This window comes from Bos indicus x Bos taurus, chromosome 13 (genome assembly GCF_003369695.1).
Source record: "Bos indicus x Bos taurus breed Angus x Brahman F1 hybrid chromosome 13, Bos_hybrid_MaternalHap_v2.0, whole genome shotgun sequence".
In the NCBI taxonomy this organism is placed as follows: Eukaryota; Metazoa; Chordata; class Mammalia; order Artiodactyla; family Bovidae; genus Bos; species Bos indicus x Bos taurus.
In genome coordinates this window covers 21026519-21054034 of record NC_040088.1, presented here as the reverse complement: position 1 = coordinate 21054034, position 27516 = coordinate 21026519, and the positions used below count along the sequence as shown (strand labels likewise).

At 48.8% G+C, this 27516-nt stretch overlaps 1 protein-coding gene across 1 annotated transcript; it reads left to right on the top strand.

Moving 5' to 3' along the window:
* The first annotated feature begins 915 nt into the window (after positions 1-915).
* Positions 916-27516, top strand: BPIFB4 (BPI fold containing family B member 4). The gene is made up of 16 exons (XM_027558161.1): positions 916-1021; positions 1997-2059; positions 2465-2984; positions 3943-4047; positions 4795-4938; positions 6143-6206; positions 6671-6731; positions 7744-7835; positions 9627-9830; positions 11122-11175; positions 13769-13939; positions 16230-16297; positions 18317-18359; positions 21041-21104; positions 23523-23599; positions 27493-27516. The coding sequence occupies exons 1-16, from the start codon at positions 916-918 to the stop codon at positions 27514-27516; spliced, it is 1860 nt and encodes a 619-aa protein (XP_027413962.1).

Below are 27516 nucleotides of genomic sequence, written 5' to 3'. Positions count from 1 at the left end.
CTTATATATACTGCATTGGCAGGTGGGTTCTTTACCCCTGGCACCACCTGGGAAGCCATGATGGTGACTAGGAAGCTGTAATTCAAAAGGTCAAATCTTTTTTCTAAGGATTAGAATCCAGAGAGGTCTGATCTAGAGCCCTTCATCTTAATGACATGATGATGGAACAGTCTCCTCCAAAGAGATAGGAAGGGGTATTTGCTAGCTGGCTGGATGCATGCAAGTGTGGCTAGGTGAATGTGTTGACAGGTGGATGGACTGATGGAAGGATGTATGGGTGATGGATGTATGAAAGGAAGGAAGGAAGAAAGGATAGGTGGATGGATATAAGATCAGCTTGCTGGTTGGTTGGGTCATGTATAGATGATGGATAGATGGGAAGAAGGATGGATAGATGGATGGATGGATGAATAAGAGGGGGAATGGATGGTTGATGAGTGGGTGAATGGATGGGTGGATGGGGGAATAGAAGGATGGATGGATGGGTGGTTGGGTAAACAGATGAGTAGATTTCTCTAGAAATCTCTGGAGAAATTTCCCCAGAGTCTGCCTTCTACTAATTTGCTATTTTGATTGGAATCCCCAATAGAGTATTTTTTCTCTATTCCTGAAGCTCCATTTGTAAATTTTCATCTGGGGAGATATTAATGAAACATCTATGTTATGGAACAGTTCAGTTAATGATATGTCCAGATTGACTGCAATTTGAAAAGCTCAGAAGGTGGCATCAGGAACTCTGGGCCTGCCTTATTCTATGCCCTTGGGTGATTTCCCCTGTTTCTGGGCCTCAGGGTCTTGATGTGACTCTTGGTGGGTTGTGAAGGGGTGGTGGTAACTCCAGCTGCTGGGCAGGGTGGTAACACCCAGCCATGGCCCTATGACCCGCTGTCTCCTTAGCAGAGAAGCAGTGCCAGCATGTGGACGGCATGGTGTGTGGCTGCTCTGTCAGTGGCGGCTGTGTGTGGCGTCCGCCAAGATACAAACACCGTCCTCAGGGTTACCAAACACGTGCTGAGCAACGGTGAGTCCAGTCCTGCAGAGAGTGAATGGTGGCAGGCGGCGGGTAGGGAAGTCCAGCCAACTCTGAAATTCCCAAGCACTCTCTTGTTCACTGGCAGGTTCTACATCAGAAGGATGGGTGGCTTCTCTCTGGGCCTTAGTTTCATCTTTTCAGTGAGCTCCCACTTCCTGAGCACTTGCTAGGGGCCAGGCACCATGCTGGGGAGTGTATGCTTGAGGCAGTAGAAAGCAGCGATTAAGAGCTTGCGTCTTGGAGTTAGCCTTCCTAGAGTTCAGATATTGGCTATATGACCTTAAGTCCATGACTTGAGTTCTCTGAGCCTCAGTTTTCTCATCTGTGAAGAGGGTGTCATTATGGTCCCCATCCTGGAGGACTGATACAAGAATCTAATGAGATGAATGACCTTTTGAAAACTTAGCACAGTTCCTGGTTCATAGAAAACACTCAAAAGTGGGAGCTGTCGTTGATCCTGCCTTCAGTTCTTGGGGGTCTCTCTTTTGTCATCTGGAAAATGAGGACATGTCCCCTGCCCTCATTCCTGTCTAAAGCTGTCATAGAATGAAAAAAATGCGGTCATTTCCTCAGTGTCACGGGCCTCAGTTTCTTTATCCATCAAATGGGGACAATAATTCTGGCCTTGACTGTTTTCCAGGAATAAATTTGAATAATGCACGAAGAAGTAGGGTTTTTTTTGTTGTTGTTGTTGTTTTTTACACTGTAAAGTGTGGAGTGCTTGGAAGGAAGGATCATGAAGAAAATCTACCCAGGTTTGGCTGAACAATGTTGAAATCCGGTTAATGTGTGAGAGGTCAAAGCCAGCAGCTAATGAGCTCACGGGGATGTCAGGGCTGGTCAGGAGGAGCCTTACCATTTGACCTCAGGAGTTTACCAGTGGGGAAAGGGGACTAGGGAACGAGCAGTGCTGGGGACCGGAGGGGGAACGAGCCTCTGAATGAGACCTTTGCTTCTCCGCAGCCATCTCGGGCACCTTGCAGCAAAGTGATGCTTTTCGCTCAGCCCTGAGAGAGGTGCCCATGGGTAAAGCTGGTGGTGATGGTGGCGGGCCTCTCCTGGGGGGTCTGCTTGGTGGAAGTGGAGGTGGTGGGGGAGGTGGTCTTCTGGGGGGCCTGCTTGGTGGCGGGGGTGGAGGGGGTGGTGACCTGTTGGGCGGAGTTGGAGGAGGCTTATTGGGTGGCGGTAGCAGCAGTGGTAGAGGGCTCCTGGGTGGCAGTGATGGGGGGCTTTTTGGTGGTGGGAGTAGCAGTGGTGATGGTGGGCTGCTGGGTGGTGGAGGCCACGGTGGTGGGGGGCTGCTGGGTGGTGGAGGCCACGGTGGTGGAGGGCTCTTGGGTGGCAGTGGTGGGCTCTTGGGTGGCAGTGGTGGTCTTTTGGGTGGTGGCCGACATCATTACAATGACTACAGACGTGCTGAATTCCCCCGAGGTGTCGGTGGTGTTCCCTACAATGACTTTCACGTCCGAGAACCACCCCCAAAGTATACCAATGGCCACCAGCTGGGCGGTAATTACAAGTATGGTCACGTCGAGGCCAGTGACAACACCGCTCAGTTGGGGGGCAAATACCGATATGGTGAGATCCTTGAGTCCGATGGAAGCGTCAGGGACCTCCGAACCAGCAACTACCGCAAAGCTGAGAATGCACACGGCAGCCACAGGGACCACGGGCGGTACAGGTCTGCTGAAGGCGCGGCGCCCGTGGGCAGACTTCACCGGCGAGAGTTGAGGCCTGGAGAGATCCCGCCTGGTGTAGCCACTGGGGCACTGGGCCCAGGCGGTTTGCTGGGCACGGGGGGCATGCTGGCAGCTGACGGCATCCTAGCAGGCCAAGGTGGCCTGCTCGGCGGAGGTGGTCTCCTTGGAGACGGAGGACTTCTTGGAGGAGGGGGCGTCCTGGGCGTACTTGGCGAGGGCGGCATCATCAGCACCGTGCAGGGCATCACCGGGTAAGGAGAGGCTGGGGTCTCCCTGTCAAGCTCCCTAATGAACTCTGAACAAGAATAATCACCCCCAGGGGCCTGGAGTTGGAATAAGGATGGTCTTTGGTGTCTCATACACTTTAGGACCTGGCCTCAGGACTGGACGTCTTGAGTCTTGTATGATTTGGGATCTTGCTGTTAAAAGTCCTGAGTTTGAGTCCCAGCTCAGCCTTTTAGATTAGCCTGTGACTTTGGGCCATTCTTTTCCTCTCTCTGAGTCTCATTTTCCTCCTCTGTAGAATGGTCATAGTAATACAGTCGAGGTGGAAAACACCCAAGATTGCGCATACATATTATAATTTCAACTATGCTCAGCCTCCTCCTCATATTCACTATTTAATTTGACCAATATTTAGAGTGCCAACTACATGCAGGGCGCTCTATTGTCCCCAGGGGCACGACCTCATGGTGAGCCAAGACAAGACACATCTCTTGTCCTGATGGAGCTTGCAGGCTGGTGGGTTATATGGCATCAATGAAGAAGCCTGGAAACAATTATACACTTACAGTGCTAAGAAGTTCATGAAGAAGTGAGGAGGTGTATAGTGGAGAGATCAGGGGAGGCTTCCCGGAGGAAGAAAACCTAGAGCTGAAATCTAAAGAATGTGTGGGAAGAAACCAGGCAAAGCCGGGCAGGGACAGGCAGAAGGAGTAGCATTTTTACATGAAAAAAAAAAAAAGATCCAAGCAAATACATGGAAATATAAACAATAGACCTCCAGGCAGTGGGAGACTGGGTCATGGCATATTTTTTGCCTTTAATTTTTCTGTGTTTTCCAAACTCTATCCACGAATCGTAGGTCTTTCTAGAGCTGAGAAGAATGAATGGGGCGCAGAGGAGGGGGGTACAGGGAGGACGGTCCCTGGGAGTGGGGTGCCGGGCACTGGAGATGGCAGCCCTCTCACTGCTCTTGGTCCCCCGCAGGTTACGCATTGTGGAGTTGACTCTCCCTCGGGTGTCTGTGCGGCTCCTGCCTGGCGTGGGCGTCTACCTGAGCTTGTACACCCGTGTGGCCATCAACGGGAAGAGGTGTGTGCCCTTGGTTCCAGAGGGGTCCCTGCCACCCTACATCCTGGCTGGGAGATCTGGGGCAGGTTATTTCTCCTTTTTGTCCATAATGTGGGGACTAAAAGACCTGAGGTGTCATCAGCACGCACGTGGCTTATACCTTTGGGCTCAGGTCATCTCCTGAGCAGAAGGCAGTGAAGGCAGCCTATGCAGAGGTTAAGATCCTAGGAGGTTGGAGTCTGGGGGCCCCTTGGGTTCAAATCCTGACTCTCTTTTAACCCGTGTGAAGTCAGGCCAGTTCTCCTAATATCACTGAGCCATAATGTCTTCGCCTGCAATGGGCACAATAAGACTTATCCTTTCCCAGGTGGCTGCAGCCACTGTGACAGATGGTCTCCCTGAATAGTGTCTGCCAAGTAGTTGGTGCTCATTAGAGGACCTCAGGTGGTGGACCTTTGCACTGATTTATCCCCATGGGAGGAAGTCATACCTACAAAGCAGTATGATGGGGTGGTCGCCTTGGAAACCAAAATTTGGACATAGGTTCATTTATTGGCCTCTGTTCCCAGCCTTTGAAGCTCTCATAAGTGGGGATAGATTTGTTCACAGATGACTTGAGGGTCCAGGGAAGCCTTCTGGTTTGGGACCCCAGACGTGAACCAGCAGCATAGTAGATGGCAGGAACCGCCAGGGCAAAGGCCAAGGCGCAATGTGGTGGTTGGACGTTGACTCACTGTCTCCCTGGTACCATGGTCTCCTCTCCTCTAGTCTTATTGGGTTCCTGGACATCGCAGTGGAGGTGAACATCACGGCCAAAGTCCGGCTGACCATGGACCGCACGGGTTACCCAAGGCTGGTCGTTGAGCGATGTGATACCCTCCTGGGAGGTATCAAAGTCAGGCTGCTGCGAGGGTGAGTACCAGTGGGCTGTGGAGTGCCTTGGCAGATGGTAGAGTGATCTGTCTTTGGCCAATCATAGTTTAGAGCAGAGGCTCTGGAAGCAGCCTGGGGTTCAAACCTCTTCAGCTTCACTATTGCTTGCTGTGTGACCTTGGATAGCTCTGTTGCTCTCTCTGAGCTCCACTTTTTTTATCTGTGAAATGGGGGTCATTTTTTCCCCTTTGGAATTAAGATGGTGAGTGTAAAACACCTAGTGAAAATCTGGCACATTTTAAGAGTTTATGTTACTTGAATAACATGGGTATTGTGTTCAATGGTGCTCCAACTCACAGTGAAATTTCCCAGTTGATGCTGTTCCTGTGATCTTAATCAAGATGTTGAGTTTTTTCTATTACACTCTACTCACAAACTGGCAGAGTGCACACCTTGTGTCCAGAGGGGTTTTCAAGTGTCTGGATATTGGCTGGTACACTGCCCCCTGATGATGGTCTCTGATGAGGGCACATCAGGGCTACTCAGAACTGAGTTCCTTTCTTTTCATTCCCTGGCCCTCATCTTGAGAGATCCTTGTTCTTGGTCTCTCTGAAGCCCCCTAATCCTTCCTCTCCTGTCTCATCAGTTTCTTTCTTATCCAGCCCTCATGTTATCTAGACTGTGGGATCAGAGAAATTCACTGATGAAGGGACAGGCAAATTTGCATTTGAGCCCCAAGTTTCCTATTCATGTGGGCTTCTCTGAGCCTTTCTGCTCCAGGGTGGGTGGAGGCAGAAAAAAATCAGCCCCTGGTGTTCTGGTGAGATGAGGAGGGGGAAGGATACCCAGAAACTTCACAGATTTTTAATTCACATTTTCACAAGGAAAAATATCTGGTGGTACATTGTTCAAAATATAAAATGATAAAAAGGCATGGCCCCCTGCCTCTCCATCTCCCATCTTCCCCCTTCCCAGAGAGCTCTCCTTGGTTATTTGTTTCTTGATTCTCCATCCAATTTTTTTAAACAAATGAAGCAAGCATGAATGTAAATTTCATTCCCCTCTGTCATTTTAACACAAGTGAGCACATACTGGAAACACTGCTTTGTACTTTTCTCTCATCATTGGTCTCTTGGGAGAATTTTCTGTGCCAAACACGAAGAGTTTCCTTTTGCTTACCTTTACATGGTTGTGTAATATTCCACCATTTGGTTGAACTGTCATTGATTTGCTCTCTCTTCAGGCTACTCCCCAACCTTGTGGACAACTTAGTAAACCGAGTCCTGGCCAATGTCCTCCCTGACTTGGTAAGAACCCATCCCGGGACCAGGAGCAGGAAGTACAAACTTTCCCCAGAGTGAGGGGCCCCGTCCAGCCTCCATTCCTGGAGGCACACAGGTGACCCAGAAGGCGAGAGGGACCCAGGGGGCTGGGACGCGTCCCTGGGGGTCTGAAAAGGGCCCTAAGGAATGCGGAGGGACAGATTGGTGAGAGGATAAAGAGGTGAGGCTTGAGATATATACAGTCCTTGGTTGGAAACCCAGCTCCAGCACTTCCAAGCTGGGTGGCAGTCACATCACCTCTCTGAGCCTCAGTTTTCCCATCTGTAAAATGGGGATCATGAGAAAGCCTTCCCCACAGGGCTGCAGAGAGGACAGGGCCACGCAGAGAAAGGCAGTCAGTACAGTTGCTATTATCATTGTTCTCGCTTGTGCACCACCCCCCACGCCCTGCGCGGTCACCAGGATTCCATGCCCTTTCTCCTCTGCAGCTCTGCCCCATCGTGGACGTGGTGCTGGGCCTTGTCAACGACCAACTGGGTCTCGTGGACTGTAAGTTCTTCCTTTGTTGCTTCATTCAACCAGCATCTTCTAGCACCTGATCTGGGCCCAGCCCTCGGAAGGGACTGGGGACACAGCAACGTCTGGGAGGAGGGCCCTGTGTGGTGCATGCTGTGCTGTGCGTCTGACGCCAGGGGAGAGGGGCTGCCTGGCCCTTCCTCTTGTCCCTGGATACCCCACCCCCCTGCAAGCCCCAGAGGGAGGAGCTTCCTGCTTGGACCCCCAGGCGCTGCGGCTCTGGATGGTGTTGGGACACTGGGTTTCCAGCCCCCAGGCAGCGTGTGGACTTGGAGAGGCTCTTCCCAGTTCCCTCATCTCTAAAATCAGGGAGTTGGTCTCAAGCCCTAGAGAGACTGGAGTGACTATGACTAGGTTAGGGAGTGACAGATGCCGTGGAGACCGTCCAGGTCTTCAGATTCAGGCTGTGACACTCACCCTTGAGCCAGGATTTCAGAGTAAACATTCCTGAAGGCAAGTCTGCCCCATGCGGTTGTCCAGGTCGTGCACTCCATGATTCCAGGGTCCTCCATCCAGATAGATCACAGCATAATGGTAGCACCTGTTGGGCAGTGCACAGTCTCTACCACCGTACAGGGTTGGAAGAGCCCAGAAGTTAGGGCCGTTTATCACAAGCAGTCAGAGAAATGCCAAACTCAATTAAGCGCCACGTTGTGGAGCCCCATAATTTCTTCCCAGTACAGCACTTCACAGCTTACAAAGCTTATCAGTATGTAGAATCTCATTGCCCACCCCCAACCACCAATATTGTCTGAGGAGTTCTATTAAGCTTATTTTACAGGGGAGGAAATGGAGATTCAGAGAGGTGCAGTGTCTTGACCAAGATCACACAGCAAGGAAGAGGCAGAGCTGGGGTTTGAACCCAGAATGCTTGCTCTTTCCATGGTGTCTGGAGCCAGAACCTTGCTGCCCACTCCCCTCAGGTCACAAAGAAGGTGTCTGGGTGGGTGGGGGGAGCTTCCTGTGACCCCACCTTTGCCTGCAGCTCTGATTCCTCTGGGGATACTGGGAAGTGTCCAGTACACCTTCTCCAGCCTCCCGCTCGTGACTGGGGAATTCCTGGAGCTGGACCTCAACGTAAGTGCCTGGGCTCGGGTGGGGGAGGTGGCCTTCTCCATACAGGCCGAGGTGTGAGCGAGGACCCCACCTCCCCTGATCCCTCACCCCCCGGAGCCCCCCCACCCCACCCCCCACCATCAGGGCTGCTGCTGAATGCCTGGGAGGCAGCATTTGAGCAAGACCTTTTCCTGCTTGGATGAGGACCTTCAAGAAGCTGTGTTGGGAAATTCAGTCACAGCCAACACTCACCTAGTGCTTGCTGTGTGCCAGGCACATTCCTGGAACTTTATGTAGATTAACCCCGAAGCAGGCACTCTTACTGAGGAAAGGAAGACACAGAGAGGTTAAGCCACCTGCCAAAGGTCACACAGCTAATAAATGTGAACCCGGGCTTTGAAGCAGGCAGTCTGGCTTCTAGCTGTGGGAGCTGCTGCTATGCGCTTGGGTTTGTTGGAGGAGGGAATCTGGCTATTTGTGTGCTGGTAAACATTAACACCTGATTCTTCATGGTTGTTTAAAAAAGTCCTAATTTGTAATGTTTGCTGATTTCCATGGTGTAAGTACCCCTACCCTGACCAATTTCAGGCTACTAACATGACTCACTAAACACAGGGTTGGAAAGACATGCCTGGAATTGGCTCTTATGAGCTGATGCGAACTAGCTCAAGCACACCACTCAATCAGGCCCGTAACTGTGCACGCGCATGCACACACACACACACACACTTACCCTGGGCTGCACACACACAAGTGCCTTCCACTTCCTGCATCAGACACAGAGCATGCACACCCATGCCCTCAAAGACACAGCACACCTGTGCACACATATATGTGCACACGGAGTATATCCACAGGCACAGAGGATTCAGGAGATGTTTATCAGTTAGCTGCTGTGTGCCAGACTCTGGACTGGGACTGGTGGTAAACATAACAAGATCCCTGACTTGAGGGAGGTGACCATCTACTGGAGTGGATGGGCCATCTAAGAATCACTCAAACGATTAGAGACCTTGAGCTCTGCAAAAGGGATTCCTGGTCTATCAGAGCCTAAAGCAGGGGATATGATTTACCCAGGGAGGTCACAGAGGACTCCCTGGAGGAGGTGATACTTGAGCTGAGACCAGCCAAAGGAGTGGGACAGAACAAAAGAAGAGAGTGTGGGAGGAAACGGCAGGCAGGAAGCACCTACAGATGGTAGGGGGGCTGAGGTGGAGGTACAGATAGACAAGACCCTGGTGGCTGCATCGAGGAAGGGGGTGAGAGAGGCAGAGTGACTCCAGATGAGGCAGACCGCACAACAGCTTTTATGCTATGGAGAGTAGTCTGGCCTTTAAAGAGTAGATACTCTGGTGTATATGGTACAGGTGCATCAACTTGCTGCATTGCTAGTGGAGGGCTCTCATTCTTCTGTTTCAAATATATGGCACTGAACCATGGCTTAATTATAACTGGTCATAGAGCAGGAACTGCAAGAGATGCTTGTTGTTCAGTCACTAAGTCGTGTCTGACTCTGTGACCCCATGGACCGCAGCACATGAGGTTGCTCTGTCTTCCACTATCTCCTGAAGTTTGCTCAGATTCATGTCCGTCCAGTTGGTGATGCTCACTAACCATCTCATCAAGAGATGCTATTCCATCACAAATTGAATTTATGGGACCATACATGAAAGTCACTCAGACCCAGTGGGTTTAACCAAGGAAGGCTGCCTGTAGGCAAATGCAGGGATTCATTTCAGCCTTCAGCCCCTCTCCTCCACTCTTCTCTCTGCACCCCTCCCCCTGTGACCTCTTTCTTCTCTACTTCCCCAGACTTTGGTTGGAGAAGCTGGAGGAGACCTCATCGACTACCCACTGGGGCGGCCAGCTTTGTCTCCCAGGCAGAAAATGCCAGAATTGCCCCCCATGGGTGACAACACCAACTCCCAACTGGCCATTTCTGCCAACTTTCTGGGCTCGGTTCTGACTCTCCTGCAGAAGCAAGGGGCCCTAGATATTGACATCACCGATGGCATGGTGAGTGAGTCATGGCCCCCAGGAAGGGGCGGCTGGGCAGTGCACAGCCCACTGTTGATTCTCTCTAGTGCCCAGTGTCCTGGGAAATGGCTTGAAAGCAAAGACTATGGACAGTTCACCCCTTAACTCATGACACTAAACAACATTGAAACGTTGCTCCCTATCCAACTCTACATAATTTTATTCCAAACCTTAAAAAAAAGCATAATATAAATCCATATGTCTGTATCTCAGTACAAGTGTTTTGAATCCTTTTGCTTGGTAAACATTGATAGTGCATAACTAAGAGACATAAGAATTAAATATCACCTTTAGGTATGTTCCAGAGTCATTTTCTCTCCAAATCTTTTCTTTTAAAACATTTCAAGCCTTCATCAAAGCTGCAAAATAATACAATTAATGTCATAATATCCTTCACCTAGATTCACCAGTTAATATTTTGCCACATTTGCTTCATATCCATCCATCCACCTATCTTTATCTGTCTGTCAATCTATCTATCTGTCTATCTACGTATCCTGTATCTGCTGTTGAACAGCTTGAGTGTTTGGAGTTATCACATTTTGTTCCATAAAATTCAGTGTGTATCTCTTAAGAACAAGAGTTTCTCAAAATAACCCCGTCATGTGCCTTATGTCAACCTTGACTCTACCAAGAGGAAAGTCTCCGTTTGGTGCCAGTATGATGTGACCCTCTCTTAAACTTTTGGGTGTCCTCTTTTAACTCAGGGAGAACAGAACTCCCCCCTCTACAGACAATGGTATCCACGCACAGTGAGGTCATTGTTTTGTTTTTATTGCATTTAGTTTTACAGATGCCATCACCTTCTGTCAAGTGGTACTGGCTTTCCATTTCTTAGTATTTGATACTTTTTAAAAGTTAGTCATTTAAGGAAGATATTAGCTAAATAATAGCACAGGTAGTTCGGGGATATGGCGGCATCATGCACTTGATGGACACTGGGTTTCACACCTGGACCCGCTGATGTCCATCTTGTTTTCATAAAGACTCACATTTTTAGAGGAGAAAGGTTCAGATCTTGCCTCCTGCCCTGAGAAGTCCTGTCTGTGGAAGCTTCAGCGGCTGCCCCATCCACTTAACCCCCAAATGGCTACCTCACTCTGCATGGTAGCCCTTATTGGACCTGTGGGGCCTCCCCAGAGGCCTTGAAGGGAGAGGACATGCCCCCACTGGTTGTCTGAGAGGGGCAGAGGTTTAATCACTGTGGTGGCAACTCCTGTCTGTCTCCATAGCCTCGGGGACCCACACAACCCTTCTTCTTTCCCTGCAGTTTGAAGAGCTTCCTCCACTCACCACGTCCACACTGGGAGCCCTGATTCCCAAGGTACGTATGGGTGGTGCCTCCCCTCGCCTTCAGCCCCACGTTCCCTTTCACTGTCCCAGGAGCTGGGCAGGAAGGGAAGACACTCAGCACTAGGGTGGGTGTTCCAACCTTCTCCCTGCGCCTTGAAAGTACAGTGAGAAAGGCTTGGAGACCAGACCCCCGGGGGTGTGTGGGCGCAGAGGCTGAAGTGGAAAGCATCTGAGCTCTAGCCGTGGACAGGCCTGCCCAGATCTAATCCCAGCCTGGTCACTTCCTTGCTGTGTGTCTTTGGGCAAGAGTCTTAATATCTCTGAGCCTTAGTTTCCTCTTCAGTCAAAGGAGGATGCTAATAGCTATTACACAGGTTCATCCAGGAGGGTAAAGGAGATGATGCACATAAAGATACTGATACCGAGCTTGGGGGTGGGGGTTGGAGAGCATGGAGGCCTAGAGGGAAAGAGCCACATCTTTGGAGCAGACAGACATGAATTTTATTCCAGCTCAGCACATCCCAGCCATACTTCCTTAGGCAAATGACTTCTCTCTGAGCCTCGGTTTTTTCACCTGGAAAAACGGGCAAAAATGCCGACCCGACAAGGTGACCGCAGCTCTGGGATTTGAATCTAGGCCCGGAGTAGGCATTTGATAAATGTTAACTATGATCGTTCTTGTTAACTTATTATTATTATTTTTTAAAAAGAGCAGATGCAAATGCAGTCTTGGATCAGCTGCCATACCCAGTTGGAACAAAGGCTTTTCTGATCCCAGTTCTCTTCCTAGCTCTGGTTCCAGGCCTGCTACCCTGCACCTGGCAGCAAAGAGCTTCTTACATGGTGTTATACAGTTGCCAGGGATTTCTGTAATTGACAGCCATTTTAGACATTTTTCATCTCCTGTCTACCTGTCCCATCCTGTTCTGGGTGGAATTCAAAGGAAAGGAAACTGCGCTCAACAAATGGTCACTATCGCCCTCGTGTGGTTGAAAGCTGAATGGCAGGGCACCATTAATGGCACAAACCGTGGCATTGCCAGGAGGCAGGCGGGCCCCTCAATCAACTGGACCTTCATTTATTGGACCACTTCTTACGTGCACTGCACTTTATGGTTCGTGAAAGTTGTTAAGAATCCACAGTTTCATGTGGTTTTAATCCTCCCCCCATCCATGGGACCAGAAGGGACGAGAAACCCAGTTTACAGGTGGGGAAACCAGCTCAGAGAGGCCACACCATGTGGCGGCAGCCCAGCTGAGCTCAGTGAAGCAAAGACTCAGGCCATCCTATGGCGCTGGGCCTGTAGCAGGGAGGGAATGAGGCTAGACACGGAGGAATGTCTCCTGGAGTTACCAGGAGACGCTTGACCAGAGCCAGGATAGGTATCCTGAGCTTTCTGCTGCTGCGGAGAGAATTCAGGGTAACCTCTCAGGGTTCCTGTGAATGGAGAGTTGTGAATTCTTGGAGATTCTGCATGTTGGGGTGGAGGTGGTTGGGACACCAGGCCCCTCTGTGGAAATATCCTGAAAACCCTTTTGTGAAAAGCCAATGCGCCTAATTATCAATTTGTTGAGAGGCAATTTGCCCAAAGATGAATCCACTGAGTGGTCAATTGGTTATATTTATTAGATTAGCTGTTAGATCAAGAGTTTTCCAGTAGAGTTTCACCTTGAATGTGGTCAGGAAAATGAACGCCTTCTTAGGATCAGGACATATCCTGCTGCACTGGATATAGAAAAGCTGATGTTTAGATTGGTTTATTTTTAAAGTAACTTTGGGACTTTTTCCATATATTTATGTTCACTTAACATATTTAAGAAAAATGTTCCTTAAACTTTTTTGGTAAAGCAGTTATTTAGTAAATATGAGGGCTGGTCTTTTGATGACTGGTCCCTTTAGCCAATTTGGAGGAATCAGTGAGCAGCGAACAGGCTCTGATCCCTCCCACCGTGTGTCTCCAGAGGCCCCAGCAAATCCAGGTGGGTGGGGCAGGCTGTGCCTTGCTCTGGGAATTTCACTGCGAGGCACCTGGAATTGTAGACTTTCTCATTCTAGGTGGGGCATCCGGAGTCAGTAGGAAGCGAGAGAGGCCCTGGGCTCCCGAGTCACACAGACCTGGCCTAGAATCTCAGCTCTCCTGTTGGCTTTGGACAATTTACTTGATGTTCCCCCTCTGAGCCTCAGTTTTCTCATCTGTAAAACGGAGAAGAAAAGCAACGTATGGAGTTGTGATGAGTCAATGAAATCATGAATGTCCAGCACCAAGCTCAGTGTCCCTCTCCCAATCCCACCTCCCCAGCCCCCCAGGACCCTACCTCCCTAAGGACCAGGTTTAGAGCATTTCCACAGTATCTGTGTCAGGTATTGGGTTTGAAGCTTTGCTGGCATTACATTGAATTCTCACGATATCTCTTTGTGAGAGGCTTGGAGAAGACAGCCCCTGGCCAAACCCCACAGTGGATGGAGGCTTTGCATGTGGTTTGTAGGACTCAAGCAATATTGCAGATTCTGAAGGGATCCAGTGTGGGACCCTCTGCTGTGTGCTTAGAGGTTGGCTGATGACCCCCTGAGTCCCCCCTCCACCGTGGATGGCCCTGCTCACCCCACCTGGTGTCTGTCCACAGGTGTTCCAGCAGTACCCCGAGTCCCGCCCCCTCACCATCAGGATCCAGGTGCCAAACCCACCTTTGGTGACGCTGCAGAAGGACCAGGCGCTGGTGAAGGTGTTTGCCACCTCTGAGGTCATGGTCTCCCAGCCCAATGATGTCGAGACCACCATCTGCCTCATCGATGTGGTAAGTGGGGGTGGGCGGTCTCCGGGAGTCTGCAGACACCTTCCCATGGTTCCCACCACAGTGACTATGAGTTGGATTTGGGGGCCAGATGACCTGATTCAAATCCAAGCTTTAAGGGCACTTATAGCTGTGTGACCTTTGGCTTGATTTTTTTCCCCCATGGCAGTAGCAGCAGGGCGTTAATGAGATGCTCAGAGAAGTACCAGAAACACCAGAAGGAAGCCACAAGTGCTGGCTGGTATTATTCCCACAGGTTGTGTACCACACCCTATGGCAAAGCAGTCCTCAGTCAGTCATTCAGCAATATTTATTGAGCACCTATGGAGAAGGAAATGTCAATCCACTCCAGTACTATTGCCTGGAAAATCCCATGGACAGAGGAGCCTGGTAGGCTACAGTCCATGGGGTCGCAAAGAGTCGGACACGACTGAGCGACTTCACTTACTATGTGTTATGTTTTCTACTAGAGGCTGAAGAAAGGGGAACACGACGGATGGTTCTGGCTTTCTTGCCCCTGGTACCCACGAGGGAAAAGATACAAATACAACAGCTTCCAAAATTATTTCATAGAGGAGAATCCTCTTAAAATGATGTTACTCCTTTGATCGAAATTTAAACACAGCCCATCCTCTATCGTTCATAAAGTCCTTCCTGAGCATCCTCTGGTCACCTTTTAGCTCCTCGGTGTTCCTCCAACATGCCAGGCACAGTCCCACCTGGAGCCTTTGCACATGCTGTTGCCTCTGTCTTGAATGCTCTTCTCCCAGACATCTGTGTGGTTCACAGCCTGGCTTCCATCTGATCTAACGTCACCTCCTCCGAGAGGTCTTCCCAGACCACCTGTCTCAAATGCTCCCACCACTCCCATCTCTCTCTCTGTCTCCCTTGCTTTATGTTGCTCATAGCCTTAATGTGATATTATTAAATGAATTCATTGGTTAGTTTATTACTGGGCAGAGACACAGACCATTTTATTCACTGTCGGATCCCCAGGGCCAGGCGCAGAATCTGGTACACAGCAGGTGTTTGGTAGATATTTGTGGAAGGAATGTGCTCAGTTGTGTTGAGTGCTATTTCCCCCTCCTTGGTGAAAGTTTCAGGCTCAGGCACTTAGGGTTCTGTCCTGTCTGCTGTATCTTCCCAGTCTCTCCTCCCAGGGCTGGAGACGTGGTGAGCCACCTCTAGTCTGGGAGGTGGGTGTTCTCAGCTGGAGCACACATGGAATCCACACTGGGCATTGTCAGATGAGAAATTGAAAGGGCTGATTCTCACCCAGGAGTGGAGATGGCTGCCCCTCATCCAGTCCCCTGTTGATTTGTCCCTACCTTGTGGGAATTTTTTTTCATCAATAGCCCACACATTTGATCCAGCTCAGAACCCTGCCATGACCCCACTGCCCGCTGGATCAGCCCTGATTCCTCTCCAGCCTATGTTGCCCTGCCTGGTCTGGCCCCACCCCAACTCCAGCCTCCAGGAGTCCCCTCCCTCCTCACACTCTGGTTTTCTCTCTGTCCCTCTGCCAACCCCTTTCCTGCCCTAGCTCTAATGCACACGCCCTTCTCACTGCCTGGATCATTCTCACACCCTCTTTTCCATCTGGCCAATTCGTACGTACCCTTCAGGCCTCAGCTCAAGTGCCATTTCCCCAGGAGGATTTCCCATACCTGGATAGGTCTCTGCCATATAATCCAGTGCTCCTGCTTCTTCTCCATCATCCTAATTATTGTTTTTACTAATAGCATCACCTGAAATTGCTGGGAGCTTCCCTTTCCTCACAAGACAAAATTGTTTTATTTTATTTTGGGGGGAGGGGAGGGCCAAGAAGCAAAGAGGGATCTTCTGACAACAAGGCTTCTGCTTAGAGAAGGGGATGAGTCTGGACCTTTTATGCTCTCTATTGGCGGGGGCGGGGGGGGGGGCAGTTATGACTGACAGTGATGATATCCAATTGCATTTACAACAACTGTTCTGAAGCAGGTCTCTTAGGCTGCAGGCCATGCCCGCCTCCTCTGAGACAGCTCAGAGAAACTCAGTAAACATCCCCGACTCCTGTGCCAATCATTGGCTTCCTATGACTGTTGTCTTTTTGAAGAATGTTCCTCCAGCCTTTGCTGTGACTTACTTGTGAACAACAGTTAATGCAGGCAATTTATGATTCCCAACTCCTTCCCTCCAGAGGTGGGGAAATCCATTACATTGGGTGTTATTGGGGGTCTCACAGGGAGCCCCCAGCGAGCAATGACCGCTGTATGATGGCAGTGACATTCTATTCACCTTCCCTTTCCTCCAGGACACAGAACTCTTGGCCATGTTTTCCGTGGAGAATGATAAGCTTATGATTGATGCCAAGCTGGACAAGTAAGAGGGTTTGCTGCTGAGGGTTCTCGCTTCTCATAAAGACTTCTTTGGCATTCTTATGTCTGGTGCCAACTCACAGGGAGGGCTTAGAGGTCTCTGGACTTGGCTGCTGGGTAAATCCAAGGGACGGCACAGGGGAAAATGGGCCGTAACTGCCAAAACCACTGGCGTGAGCAGGGCAAGGAGGGTGGAGCCGAGAGCCTCGCGGAAGGACCTGCTGCCAACAACAGCATGGGCAGTAACGATACTGCAGCTGCCACTGCACCAGCTGCTGGTGGTTAGCCGGGCTCTGTGCTGGCTGCTTCTGTGTCTAATGCCATTCAGCCTTGCAGAAGCAGGGCTATTATCTTCCCATTTTAAAGAGGAGAAAACTAAGACTCAGAGAGGTGGATTTATTTACTCAAGGAAGGCACAATATGAGAACAGAGCGTTTGCGGGGGGCGGCTGTGAGCCAACCCACGTCTGTCTGATTTGGAGCTGTGTCGAATGGTTACAAGCACCAGCTGTGGAGCCAGCAGTATGGGTTCAGATCCTTCCATGACCCCCGACTGGCTGTGTGATGTAAGCCAAGTGACCTTGCCTCTCTGAAACTCAGTTTTCTCATCTTAAAATGGGCATCGTTGTCTCCACCTTATAGGACTCATGATAATAGCTGTTATTTATTGGATGCTTTCTATGTGCCAGGCATTGAGCTAAGCCTTCAAGGTGTCTTCATTCATTTAATTCTTGACATCAGCCTATGGCTGCAAGGGTTATTATCATTGTTATTATTGTCTTCAAGGGTCCCACTTCAAGACAGATGAGAGTGTATGTAACACTTGCAGCGTGTGCCTAGTTCATTGTAAGGTTTTTGTGTTTTACAACAAATATTTATCAACCTCAACAGTGAGAGCTACTCCTACTGTGATGCTAATTGGAGCCATTCAGGAGTATCTAACGAGGTCTGAGACTGAGGCCTGGAAGGGGAGCAGGGGGCAGCCGTGGGGAGAGCTGGGGGTTCCAGTCAGCGAGAGCAGAGCCGGCAAACTTCCAGGGGCAGGAAAGAGCTTGGGTGTCCTGGATGGAGCAGTCGTGGAGGAAGGAGGGATAGGAGGAGAAGTTGAGAAGGAGTCCTACGTTCTGAAGCAGAGTCTTCTCTCCTGAGAAGCCTCTATTGTTCCACATTGGTTTCTCTCCCACCTAGAGGCTAGTGGCTCCAATGTCTCTTTGCCCATGAGCAGATCTGGTCCAGCCTCTCTCAGGTGGGACTGCTGCTTTGCATGTGAGATTCAGGTGCAGTGAGACTGAAGCCCTCACAATGCAGAGAAAGACCTTGAACCCAGGCTCGGGCCTCCCTGCTCAGAACAGCACAGCAACCATGAGTGCTGCTCAGGGCATGAGTCCGGGGCTCCCTCTCCCAGCTCTGTGGCCTTGGCCGGTTTCGTGGGAGCCTTTGGTTCCTCCTTCGTGGAATTCCTAAAGGATCTTGCCAGGTAGTGATGATGCTCATGCGGGCATAGCACCCACCGGGTACCAGGGGTGATTCTATGGGATTTACTTGAATTACCCTATTTAGTGCTTATAGACACCCACTCTGCAGAGGAGGAAACTGAAGCATGGGGAACTTAAATACTTTGCCAAGGACACATAGCTGTGATACGAGCCTTATGCACATGTCATCGTGTCTGGCACATAGTTAATACTCTGTAATGGAGACCAGCCCTACTCATATTAACTCCCCCAGATCCAGAGGGGCTCCCTGAGGATGTTGGTGGACGGTCTCCTTACACTAAAATGTGAGCCTCTTATGATTCTCGGCAATTGCTACTTCTTTCTTTCTTTATTTGGCTGCACTGGGTCTTTGTTGCCGTCCACCGCGAACTCTTGGTTGCAGCATACAGACTCCTAGCTGAGGCATGTGGGATCTAGTTCCCTGACCAGGGACTGAAACCGGGCCCCCTGCATCAGGAGCTCAGAGTCTCTGAGTCACCAGGGAAGTCCCAATAGCTCCTTCTAACGAGCTGTTTTCTTCATCTGCAGGACCAGCCTCAACCTCAGAACCTCAAACGTGGGCAATTTTGATGTAAGTACCAAGCTCAGGCCCCAGAGTCAAGTCTGGGAATGGCACCCTGTGAGGCTGGCTGGGGACTGGGATGTCGGTGAATTCCAAAGCATTGATAGGCTGTCAGGCCTTGTTTTACAGATGGGAAAACTTGAGGCCCACAAAGCAAGTGAGGGGCATGGTCCTGATTCACAGCTCCTTCTACCATGCCTGTGGTGTCCCATTCTAACTGCCCCCATGGGGATCACTTGGCCCAAATCCTCCACCCCAGGGTGGGTGGCAGTTGGGGCAGCCATGACCTTTGGGACCTCTTCCTTCATGGATTGGGGGATTCAGCTTTGCCACTAACTCTTGTGTGACCTTAGCTATACCTACCCACTCAGCCTATTTCCTTGTCTGTAAGGCAAACAGGTTTGAACTTCTTTTGAAACCTCCACATTCTAGAATTCTGCCTTTCTAAAGATCCATGAATCTGAGACACTTATATTCTAGAATTTGTTTTTTTTTCTTGTTTTTTTTTTTAAATTAAATTTATTTTATTTTATTTTTCAACTTTACAATATTGTATTGGTTTTGCCATATATCAACATGAATCCGCCACAGGTATACACGTGTTCCCCATCCTGAACCCTCCTCCCTCCCCGTACCATCCCTCTGGGTCGTCCCAGTGCACCAGCTCCAAGCATCCAGTATCATGCATTGAACCTGGACTGGCGACTTGTTTCATACATGATATTATACATGTTTCAATGCCATTCTCCCAAATCATCCCACCCTCTCCCTCTTCCACAGAGTCCAAAAGACTGTTCTATACATCAGTGTCTCTTTTGCTGTCTCGTATACAGAGTTATTGTTACCATCTTTCTAAATTCCATATATATGTGTTAGTATACTGTATTGGTGTTTTTCTTTCTGGCTTACTTCACTCTGTATAATAGGCTCCAGTTTCATCCACCTCATTAGAACTGATTCAAATGTATTCTTTTTAATGGCTGAGAATTTGGTCCTGTTTCATCAGTTTTTTCATTCTTGTGTCCCCCACTCCACCTAAGACTTTGAAAATGCCCATTTGGCGTCGCAAAGAGTTGGACACGACTGAGTGACTGAACTGAACCGACTGATTTTATAAATTGACAATGAAATTGATGCTTGCTTTCTGGGGCAAGTTTGGGTGAGATTTCCACTTATGCAGAGACAGTCATGGAGCTTTTCTTGTCCAAACAACTCATAGGATTGGTATCATCAGCTTCATTTTATAGATGGAGAGATTGGTACCCAGATAGGGGCAGTGACGTGCTTTACAGCTGGTTGGGGCAGAGCTCAGACTAGAATGGAAATCTCTGGATGCCAAATGGAAAAAGACACCAATACTTAATTGGATATTTAATAAATATTTCTGGAGCAATAGAAATTGACATCAGGCACTACCTTAACCTTTTATTTACTTATTTATTTTGAAATCAAGCCTTTCTCCATTGATTCTCAAATCAAACTTATGATGTGGGTGCAATTATTGGCCCACTTTCCAAATAAGAGAGTCAAACACAGAGAAGTTAAGCGACCCTCCCAAGGTCACAGAGCTGGTAAGAGGCAGTGTGTTAGTCATTCAGTCGTGTCCAACTCTTTATGACCCCATGGACTGTAGCCCTCCAGGCTCATCTGTCCATGGGGATTCTCCAGGCAAGAATACTGGAGTGGGTAGCCATTCCCTTCTCCAGGGGATCTTCCTGACCCAGGGATTGAACCCGGGTCTCCTGAACTACAGGCAGACTCAACAGAGCCACCAGGTAAGAGGCAGTGCTGGGACTTGAGTCCCATGCTCTGTCACCATGGTATCACGTGGCACCATGCCGTGGCAGGTATTCTACACGGAAGAGCTTATGTTTGGTTTGGACAAGTACTCCCTGAGGTAAAGATTGCCCACTCACATTTTCAGATGTAGAAAGCAAGGTTTAGAGAAGTGAAGAGCAGTTCTATGTGAAAAAGGGCTTCCCTGGTGACTCAGAGGTGAAGTATGTGCCTGCAGAGCAGGAACCATGGGTTCAATCCCTGGGTCAGGAAGATTCCCTGGAGCAGGGCATGGCAACTCACTCCAGTATTCATGCCTGGAGAATGGATGGAGGAGCCTGGCGAGCTGCAGTCCATGGGCTTGCAAAGAGCTGGGCACAACTATAGCATGCACACACGCTATATGAAAAGGCTCAAGGCCAAGCGTTTTACATGGTCTGCTCCTAATCCTCACTGCTTCCTTGCAAGCCGGACTTGCTGGCCCATTTTACAGCTGAGGAAACTGGGGGTCAGAGAGGTGAGGGAAGCTGCCTGGAAGTCCATGGAAGCTGAGCTGGGGTGGGGACCTGAAGTGCTGGTCACAAAGTGCAAGGGCCTTCCAAGCCACCAAAGGCCCCGTGCTCTTTGCCCTTTGGGAGGACCTGATCTCCCTCAGTCTCTGCCTCACCATGAGCCTTGGGCCAGCACTTGCTGGGAATTGGACCTCAGCCTGCGCATCTGTACAAGGAGCAGGTGGACAGATGTGCCTTGGGGTTGGTGGTGCTGGAATCACAGGGGCTCTGGCTGCAGCTCCCGGATTCTTCTAGAGATGCTCTTCGACTTCCTCTCCAGCCACAGGGCTGGGGTTCGGGGTGGGGGCTCAAAGATCCCTTCAGACCTGAGCGAATCTCTGCCTTTTCATTCTTCCTCTGCAGGTTGGCCTCTTGGAGGTGCTGGTCGGGAAGATTTTTGACCTGGCATTCATGCCTGCAATGAATGGTGAGAGAGGGTGCCCCAGGGTGCGTGGTCTGCGGATCAGGGGGTTACTGGTTTGTTGGGCATATTTGATGCACAGCTGTTCCACCTCAATAGCATTCCCGAGACCTTCACTCTAAGCTTATTTATCTCAGCCTCTAAATGCAAATATTGCCCCAAGATTCCATCAACTTATTTGCTGCTTTTGTTGTATTCTTTCCCTGCCCCGCCTTATTTGACTGATTTCTCTGATTATTTATGTGAACTTCTGATTATATGTGAAAATTATGTGTGTGTACATTTTAGAAAGTCCAGAGAGGTTAGAAAACAAAATCTCACCTCCCAGAGGCGATTAATCCCAATATCTGGGTATACTTCCTTCTAAACTCCTCTTTTTTTGGTTTTTAAAATTTTTATATTTATTTTCATTTGGTTTCTTTTCAGTTGTGGTAAGATATATATATATACATATATATATATATATATATATATATATATATATATATATATATATAACATAAATTTGCCTTCCTAACCATTTTTAACTTAATTCACATGGCTGTGTTCCTGACTTATTTTTTCTGACTTATCTTTAATTGTGTATTTATTTTTACTTGCACAGCGACCACATGTGTATTTTATTAATGTAAAAAGTTCGATCAGTACAGACAGAACTAAAGTTGCTGTTACCAATATTCCCAGCCTCCTAACCCCCTAGACAGTTTACATAGTCAGTGAGAGGATTTTCTTGCCCAAATTTATAAATAGATCAAACAGCCTGGTGCCTCATCTCTGTGGTTCCTTGTTGAGCCCTGGGGCCTCTGGAGGTTGCGTCAGCTGCTCCATCAAGAACCACAGCCCTCAAGCTGTTATCAACCAGGGTTCTTGGCCCCCTTAATCAATAGAAATTGATCAGGGGCCAGACAAGAAATGCAAGCAAGGCTTTACTGGGGTCCCTGCTGCAGCAAGGGGGGAGCAAGAACAAACAACAGGTTCCCTTGCTTACTGTCTCCCTGAGTGGAGCAAGCTTGTTTCTTATATGTGGTGAGGGTAAGGGTGGTCCAGTGGTCAAGCTGGAGGGGTGACCTAAGTGGTTTGTCCACCCCTTAGGTGGTATCGTGTGTACAGGGCATGTGCAGTACCATGCTTGTGTTTCCAACCTCCTCTTCTTCGGTCCAGGCTCTTCAAAAGAGGCAGTTAGGTTTTCGGTTTATTTGTATCTTTTGTCCAGAATTTGCCCCAACTCTTATTTTTAGTCCCATACAGTTTCTTTGTATTTTCTTGCTTGAGGAGAGGTGTGTCCAGGTGCAAGAATTGCAGCAAAGGGCCCCAGGTCCCAGCTTGTCTCATTGCTGCTGGACCCCAACCTCTCTCTCCCCACTTCTGCATCCTGGAAGATGGAATGAAGAGGGGTGGCATCAACTGTACCAGCTCAGTTCATTTGGAGAACTCTTGATGTCAATCAGACATTTTTTCAGGGGACTGTCACCAGAGGAGACTGAATCAGAACCACAGAAAAGCGCTGGTCACCAGGCCCATGCTCATTCCCTGGTAGGAGAGGATGATGTCAGGAGATGGATGGGGCTGGGCTGACCTGGGAGCCAATAGATGGAGAGGCTCTCCTGGGCTTCACCACTAGGAGGTGCTGTGAACTTGACAGCAATTCCCTCAATCCCACTATACTGCGATTTACCATTCTCAAAAGTGAGAGGTTGGGTTAGATCTATGATTCCCAAAAAGGGTTCTGTAGAAAATCAGTCCCACAAGATACTCTGAGAAAAGGGTTCCGTGACCAAGCAAGTTTGGGAAATACTGCATAGGTTCCTCGGGGGTAGATTCACAATGTCCTTAGTCCTCTGAAAAATCCTGCTGGAGTCAGAGGACTAAGTCCTGTGTTTCCCACCTGCTTCACCCCCTTTCCTGGCTCCCTTCCTTCTTTCTTTCTAGAATGTTAATCAGCAGGTCTGCTTAGGCTCTGATGATCTAGACCTCCACGGAGGTCACTTGTTGGGTCCCATGTATTTCCTTCCGTGCCTTCATTCAGCAAACCTCTGTCTCCTCCTCTGTGCTCCACCCAGGTCTGGGTGATGCTGGGGACACAGTCCTTGCCGGAAGAAACTCACAATCTGGTGGTGGTGACAGATGCGAAGACAGGGCATTAGTATGCTGTGGTTTCCGAAATGCAGTTGTTCGGGAAGAGTGGCAGGAGCACAGGGTTGCTCAGGCTGGTGGGTAGGAGACCTCACAGAGGTGGCATCAAAACAGAATTTCGGGGAATGCTCAGAACTCAGCAGGCAGGCAACGCTGAGGCTGCGTGCTCCCAGCACAAGGACGGGCAAGGACAAAGTCCTGGAGGCATGAAAGACGTAATACTGGAGGCTTCGGGAAGGTTGCTGCCTCTTGGCCACGCTGATTGTACCTGATCATTTTTTTCCCCCACAGCTGTGCTGGGCTCCGGTGTCCCTCTTCCCAAAATCCTCAACATCGACTTCAGCAATGCAGACATTGACATCTTGGAGGTAAGGGGAGATTAGAGCTCTGTTCTGCCTTCCTCTGCAAACCCAGGAATTGGGAGGAAGAAGAGAAGGGAAGGGAAGGGCAGGACAATAGCAGCCTCTACCTTCAAAGGATGGGGCTGAGGGAATAAGAAACAAAGCTGCTAGGAGCCTTAAATGAAGCTCTCATCACTGCCCCCATCTCACAGATGGGAATACTGAGGCTCAGAGCAGTAAAGGGCTTGCCCAAAGTGAAAGTGTGACATAGTTCATCAGAAATTTTTTTATTGAGCACCTAATATGTGCCAGACAATGCCCAAGGGGCTGAGGAAACAGTAGTGAACAAAACCCCTGGCCCTTGCAAAGCTTCAACCAGTGGGTAGATGGGCCTTTGGGAAAATATTCCTGAATAATTGTTAATTGGAATCATGGCAGGTGCTATGGAGGGGATCTTGTTACCACTTCCAAAATACACATAAGTTCAATATCTGAAATTTAAAAAATACAAAAAAGATGAAACAAACACATGTTTATCTTCCTAGATATATTTGCAACCCAGAAATTATCTCTTAGAACATTTTGTTATTTTTCATTCCAATCTCTCTGGAATTTTATTTTTAAACATGGCTTGACCAGGGGGTCGGTCAGTAGAGCACTGGAGTTGAAGAATAAGGGTCCTGGCATCCACTGGCCTGGGTTTAAATCCTGACTTTGTCAGTTTCCAGCTGGGTGGCCCTGGGCCTCAGTTATCTCCTCTATACAAAGGGGCTAATCATAGTGTGTATCTACCGGGCTGCATTTAGGATAAAAGAGGTTCTGCACATAAGGGGCCTTGTACAGCCCCTGGTGCAGAGTCAGCATTCTAGATGTGTCTGTCATTATCAGCATCACTGTAATAAAGAAGGTGCAGTGTACATCCTGGTGCACAAACTGGTTCTGACTCCAGGATTCAGTTCTTTAGAACATGATCCCCGAACATGATCCCAGATTGACGAAGTCCTTTTCAAAAGGTAGCACCTATTTGCATAGCCACCAGCTGTGTGCTGAGAGCCCAGCTCCTCACACTCATGCCAGGCTTGGGCCTCCTCAGCCCAGGGGACAGCCCACCCCACCCCCCCCACCTTTGGGGAAGAGTCAAGAGAGGTGGCAGTGACCTTGAATGGGCAATGTGGGTCAGACGCCGGCTCTGGGCCATCCTTGGGGGCACCAGTCGTGGTCCCTTCTCTTGAGCGCCTGCAGGACCTCAGCACTACTCTGAGCCTCAGTTTCCTCATCTGAAAATGGGGAACACCACCACCCACTTCACGGAGTTGACAGTGAGAGATTAAATGAGATACAGCATTTCAGCGTTAACAGTCATCATTCACTTGTTGAAAATGGGTTAGGAAATGTGAACAGGATTGGCAGAAATTTATTGTCCCCATCGTCACCACAGTCATCATTTCTACCATTTACTGAGCACATGTGGTGCGCCCTGCACTGTCTTATATGCATTTGGGCCTTTCCAGGGCTCCGGTCAATGTTGGCCTCACATCGTAGGTGAAGGACCTGCGTATCAGAGAGGGTAGGCCACTTGCCCAAGGTCACTCAGCTAGTGAGAGGCAGGATTTGCACTGAAGTAACAGAGATAGCTCAGACCAGGGGTTTTCACCCGAGATTGTATTGCAGCCCACCTCCCCAACCTGAAGGGAATTTTAAAATGTGTAGGGATGAATTTTCTTTCCTAAATAATCATGCTTGAGCATTTTATATCAAAATAATTGGGTTGGCCAAAAAGTTCACTTGGGTTTTTCCGTAACATCTTATGGAATAACCCAAACTAATGTTTTGGCTGACTCGATACATATTATTTTGTTATAAATTACTTATCTTTTATTTCTTCTGTATATTCCAGTAAAAGAATTATACTGGCTTTTAAAATATATGTATCAGTAAATTATGTAATCTATGAGATTCATTTCAGAGTAAAGGAAGTAATGAAGTCCTATAATCAAATGAAAAATGGGTGTTGGGTCTGAAAGGTGAAAAATCACTGGTTTAAAGAAAGATTCAGAAAAAAAGAGAAAGACTCAGAGGCTCTTGTAGGCTCTCTGTTGTTCAGTGGCTCAATTGTGTCCGACTCTTTTTGACCCCATGGACTGCAGCACACCAGGCTTCCCTGTCCTTCACCATCTCCCAGAGCTTGCTTAAACTCATGTCCATTGAGCTGGTAATGCCATCCAACCATCTCATCCTCTGTCATTCCCTTCTCCTCCTGCCCTCAATCTTTCCCATCATCAGGGTCTTTTCTCAAGAGTCAGCTCTTTGTATCAGGTGTCCAAAATATTGGAGCTTCAGCTTGAACATCAGTCCTTCCGATGAATATTCAGGATTGATTTCCTTTAGGATGGACTGGTTTGATCTCCTTGCAGTCCAAGGGACTCTCAAGAGTCTTATAGGCCCTCTGTAAATGGTAGCTATTCTTCCTTCTTCTTATTAGGAAAGGAAAGTAAAAGTGAAATCCCTCAGTTGTGTCCGACTCTTTGCGACCCCATAGACTGTAGCCTACCAGGCTCCTCTGTCCATGGGATTTTCCAGGCAATAGTACTGGAGTGGATTGCCATTTCCTTCTCCAGAGGATCTTCCCAACCCAGGGTTCGAACCTGGGTCTCCCGCATTGTAGATAGACGCTTTACTGTCTGAGCCACCAGGGAAGTCCTTCTTCTTATTACTACTACTAAATGGGTCTAGCCATTTATTTTAACTTTTTATTTTAAAATAATTTTAGACTTATAGAAAAGTTGCAAAAATAGTACAGAGAGAGTTCCAGAACACTCTTCACCTATCTTCCTCCAGTGTCAGCATCTGCTGTAGTCCAAGTACAACGATCACAGTCAGGAAGTTAACATTAGTACAGATCCACAGGCCTCACCTGCCAGCTTTCCCACGAATGTCCTTCGTCTGGTTCAGGATCCGGGCTTCCACTTCACAGTTGGTGGTCACACCTCCTTAGTGCCCTTCAATCTGGGACGGTTCCTCAATTTTCCTTGTGTTTTGTGACCTTGACATTTCTGATGAGCTGGGCTGGATTTGTGGGATGTCTCTCAATTTGGATTTGACTGATAGTTTCTCATAATTAGATGAGGTTATGCATTTTTGGCAAGAATGCTGCCAAACAATGCTGTGCCCTTGTCAGGGTACCAAGTCAGGGCCCGTGACGTCAGCATCTCCTTCCCGGAAGTGTTCAGCTTTGCTCTTGTGGTTAAGGTGGATCCTGCCAGGTTTCTCCACCAAGTTGCTACGTTCTCCCTTTATAACTAATCAATATTGCATGGGGCCTAAACTTCAACACTATGCAAATATTCTGTTTCTCACCACACTTTTTCCACTACTTTTGTCGTTCATTAATGATTTTTGCCTTCAACAGTATTACTGTGCTGTTTGCCTGAATGGTGATTTTTTTTATCTCTTCAATTCCTTTCACACTTACTAGTTGGGGTTCTGCTGTAAAGAAAAGTTACCCCTTCTCCCTCATTTATTTATTAACTCAATTACTTATACCAGTATGGACACATGGGTATTCATTTGTGCTATGAATTAAGTCTGTTGCTTTTATTATTGTTGTAGATCTTTTTAATTATGAAAACTGGAGTTTGGAAGAGTTTGGAGAGGGGCTCAGGCCTGCTTCTCTTTATTTGGAAAAGAAGGAAATGAGGGGTAGGGTGGGAAGTGTCTTGCCCAAGATCCCCTGCTCACAGCAAGCTAATGGACACAGCCAGGGTGATTCTCAGGCCCCTTTGACCCCAGCTGTCTCCACTGTTCAGAGTTACTGCTGCCGAGAAATGCGACTGGCCTGACCCTAAGGCAGGCGGCTGTCTGCTGAGCTGTAGCCAGAAGCCACCCCATTCACTAACCAGCTCTGTGTTCTGCCCTCTAAGGACCTTCTGGTGCTGAGCACCTGA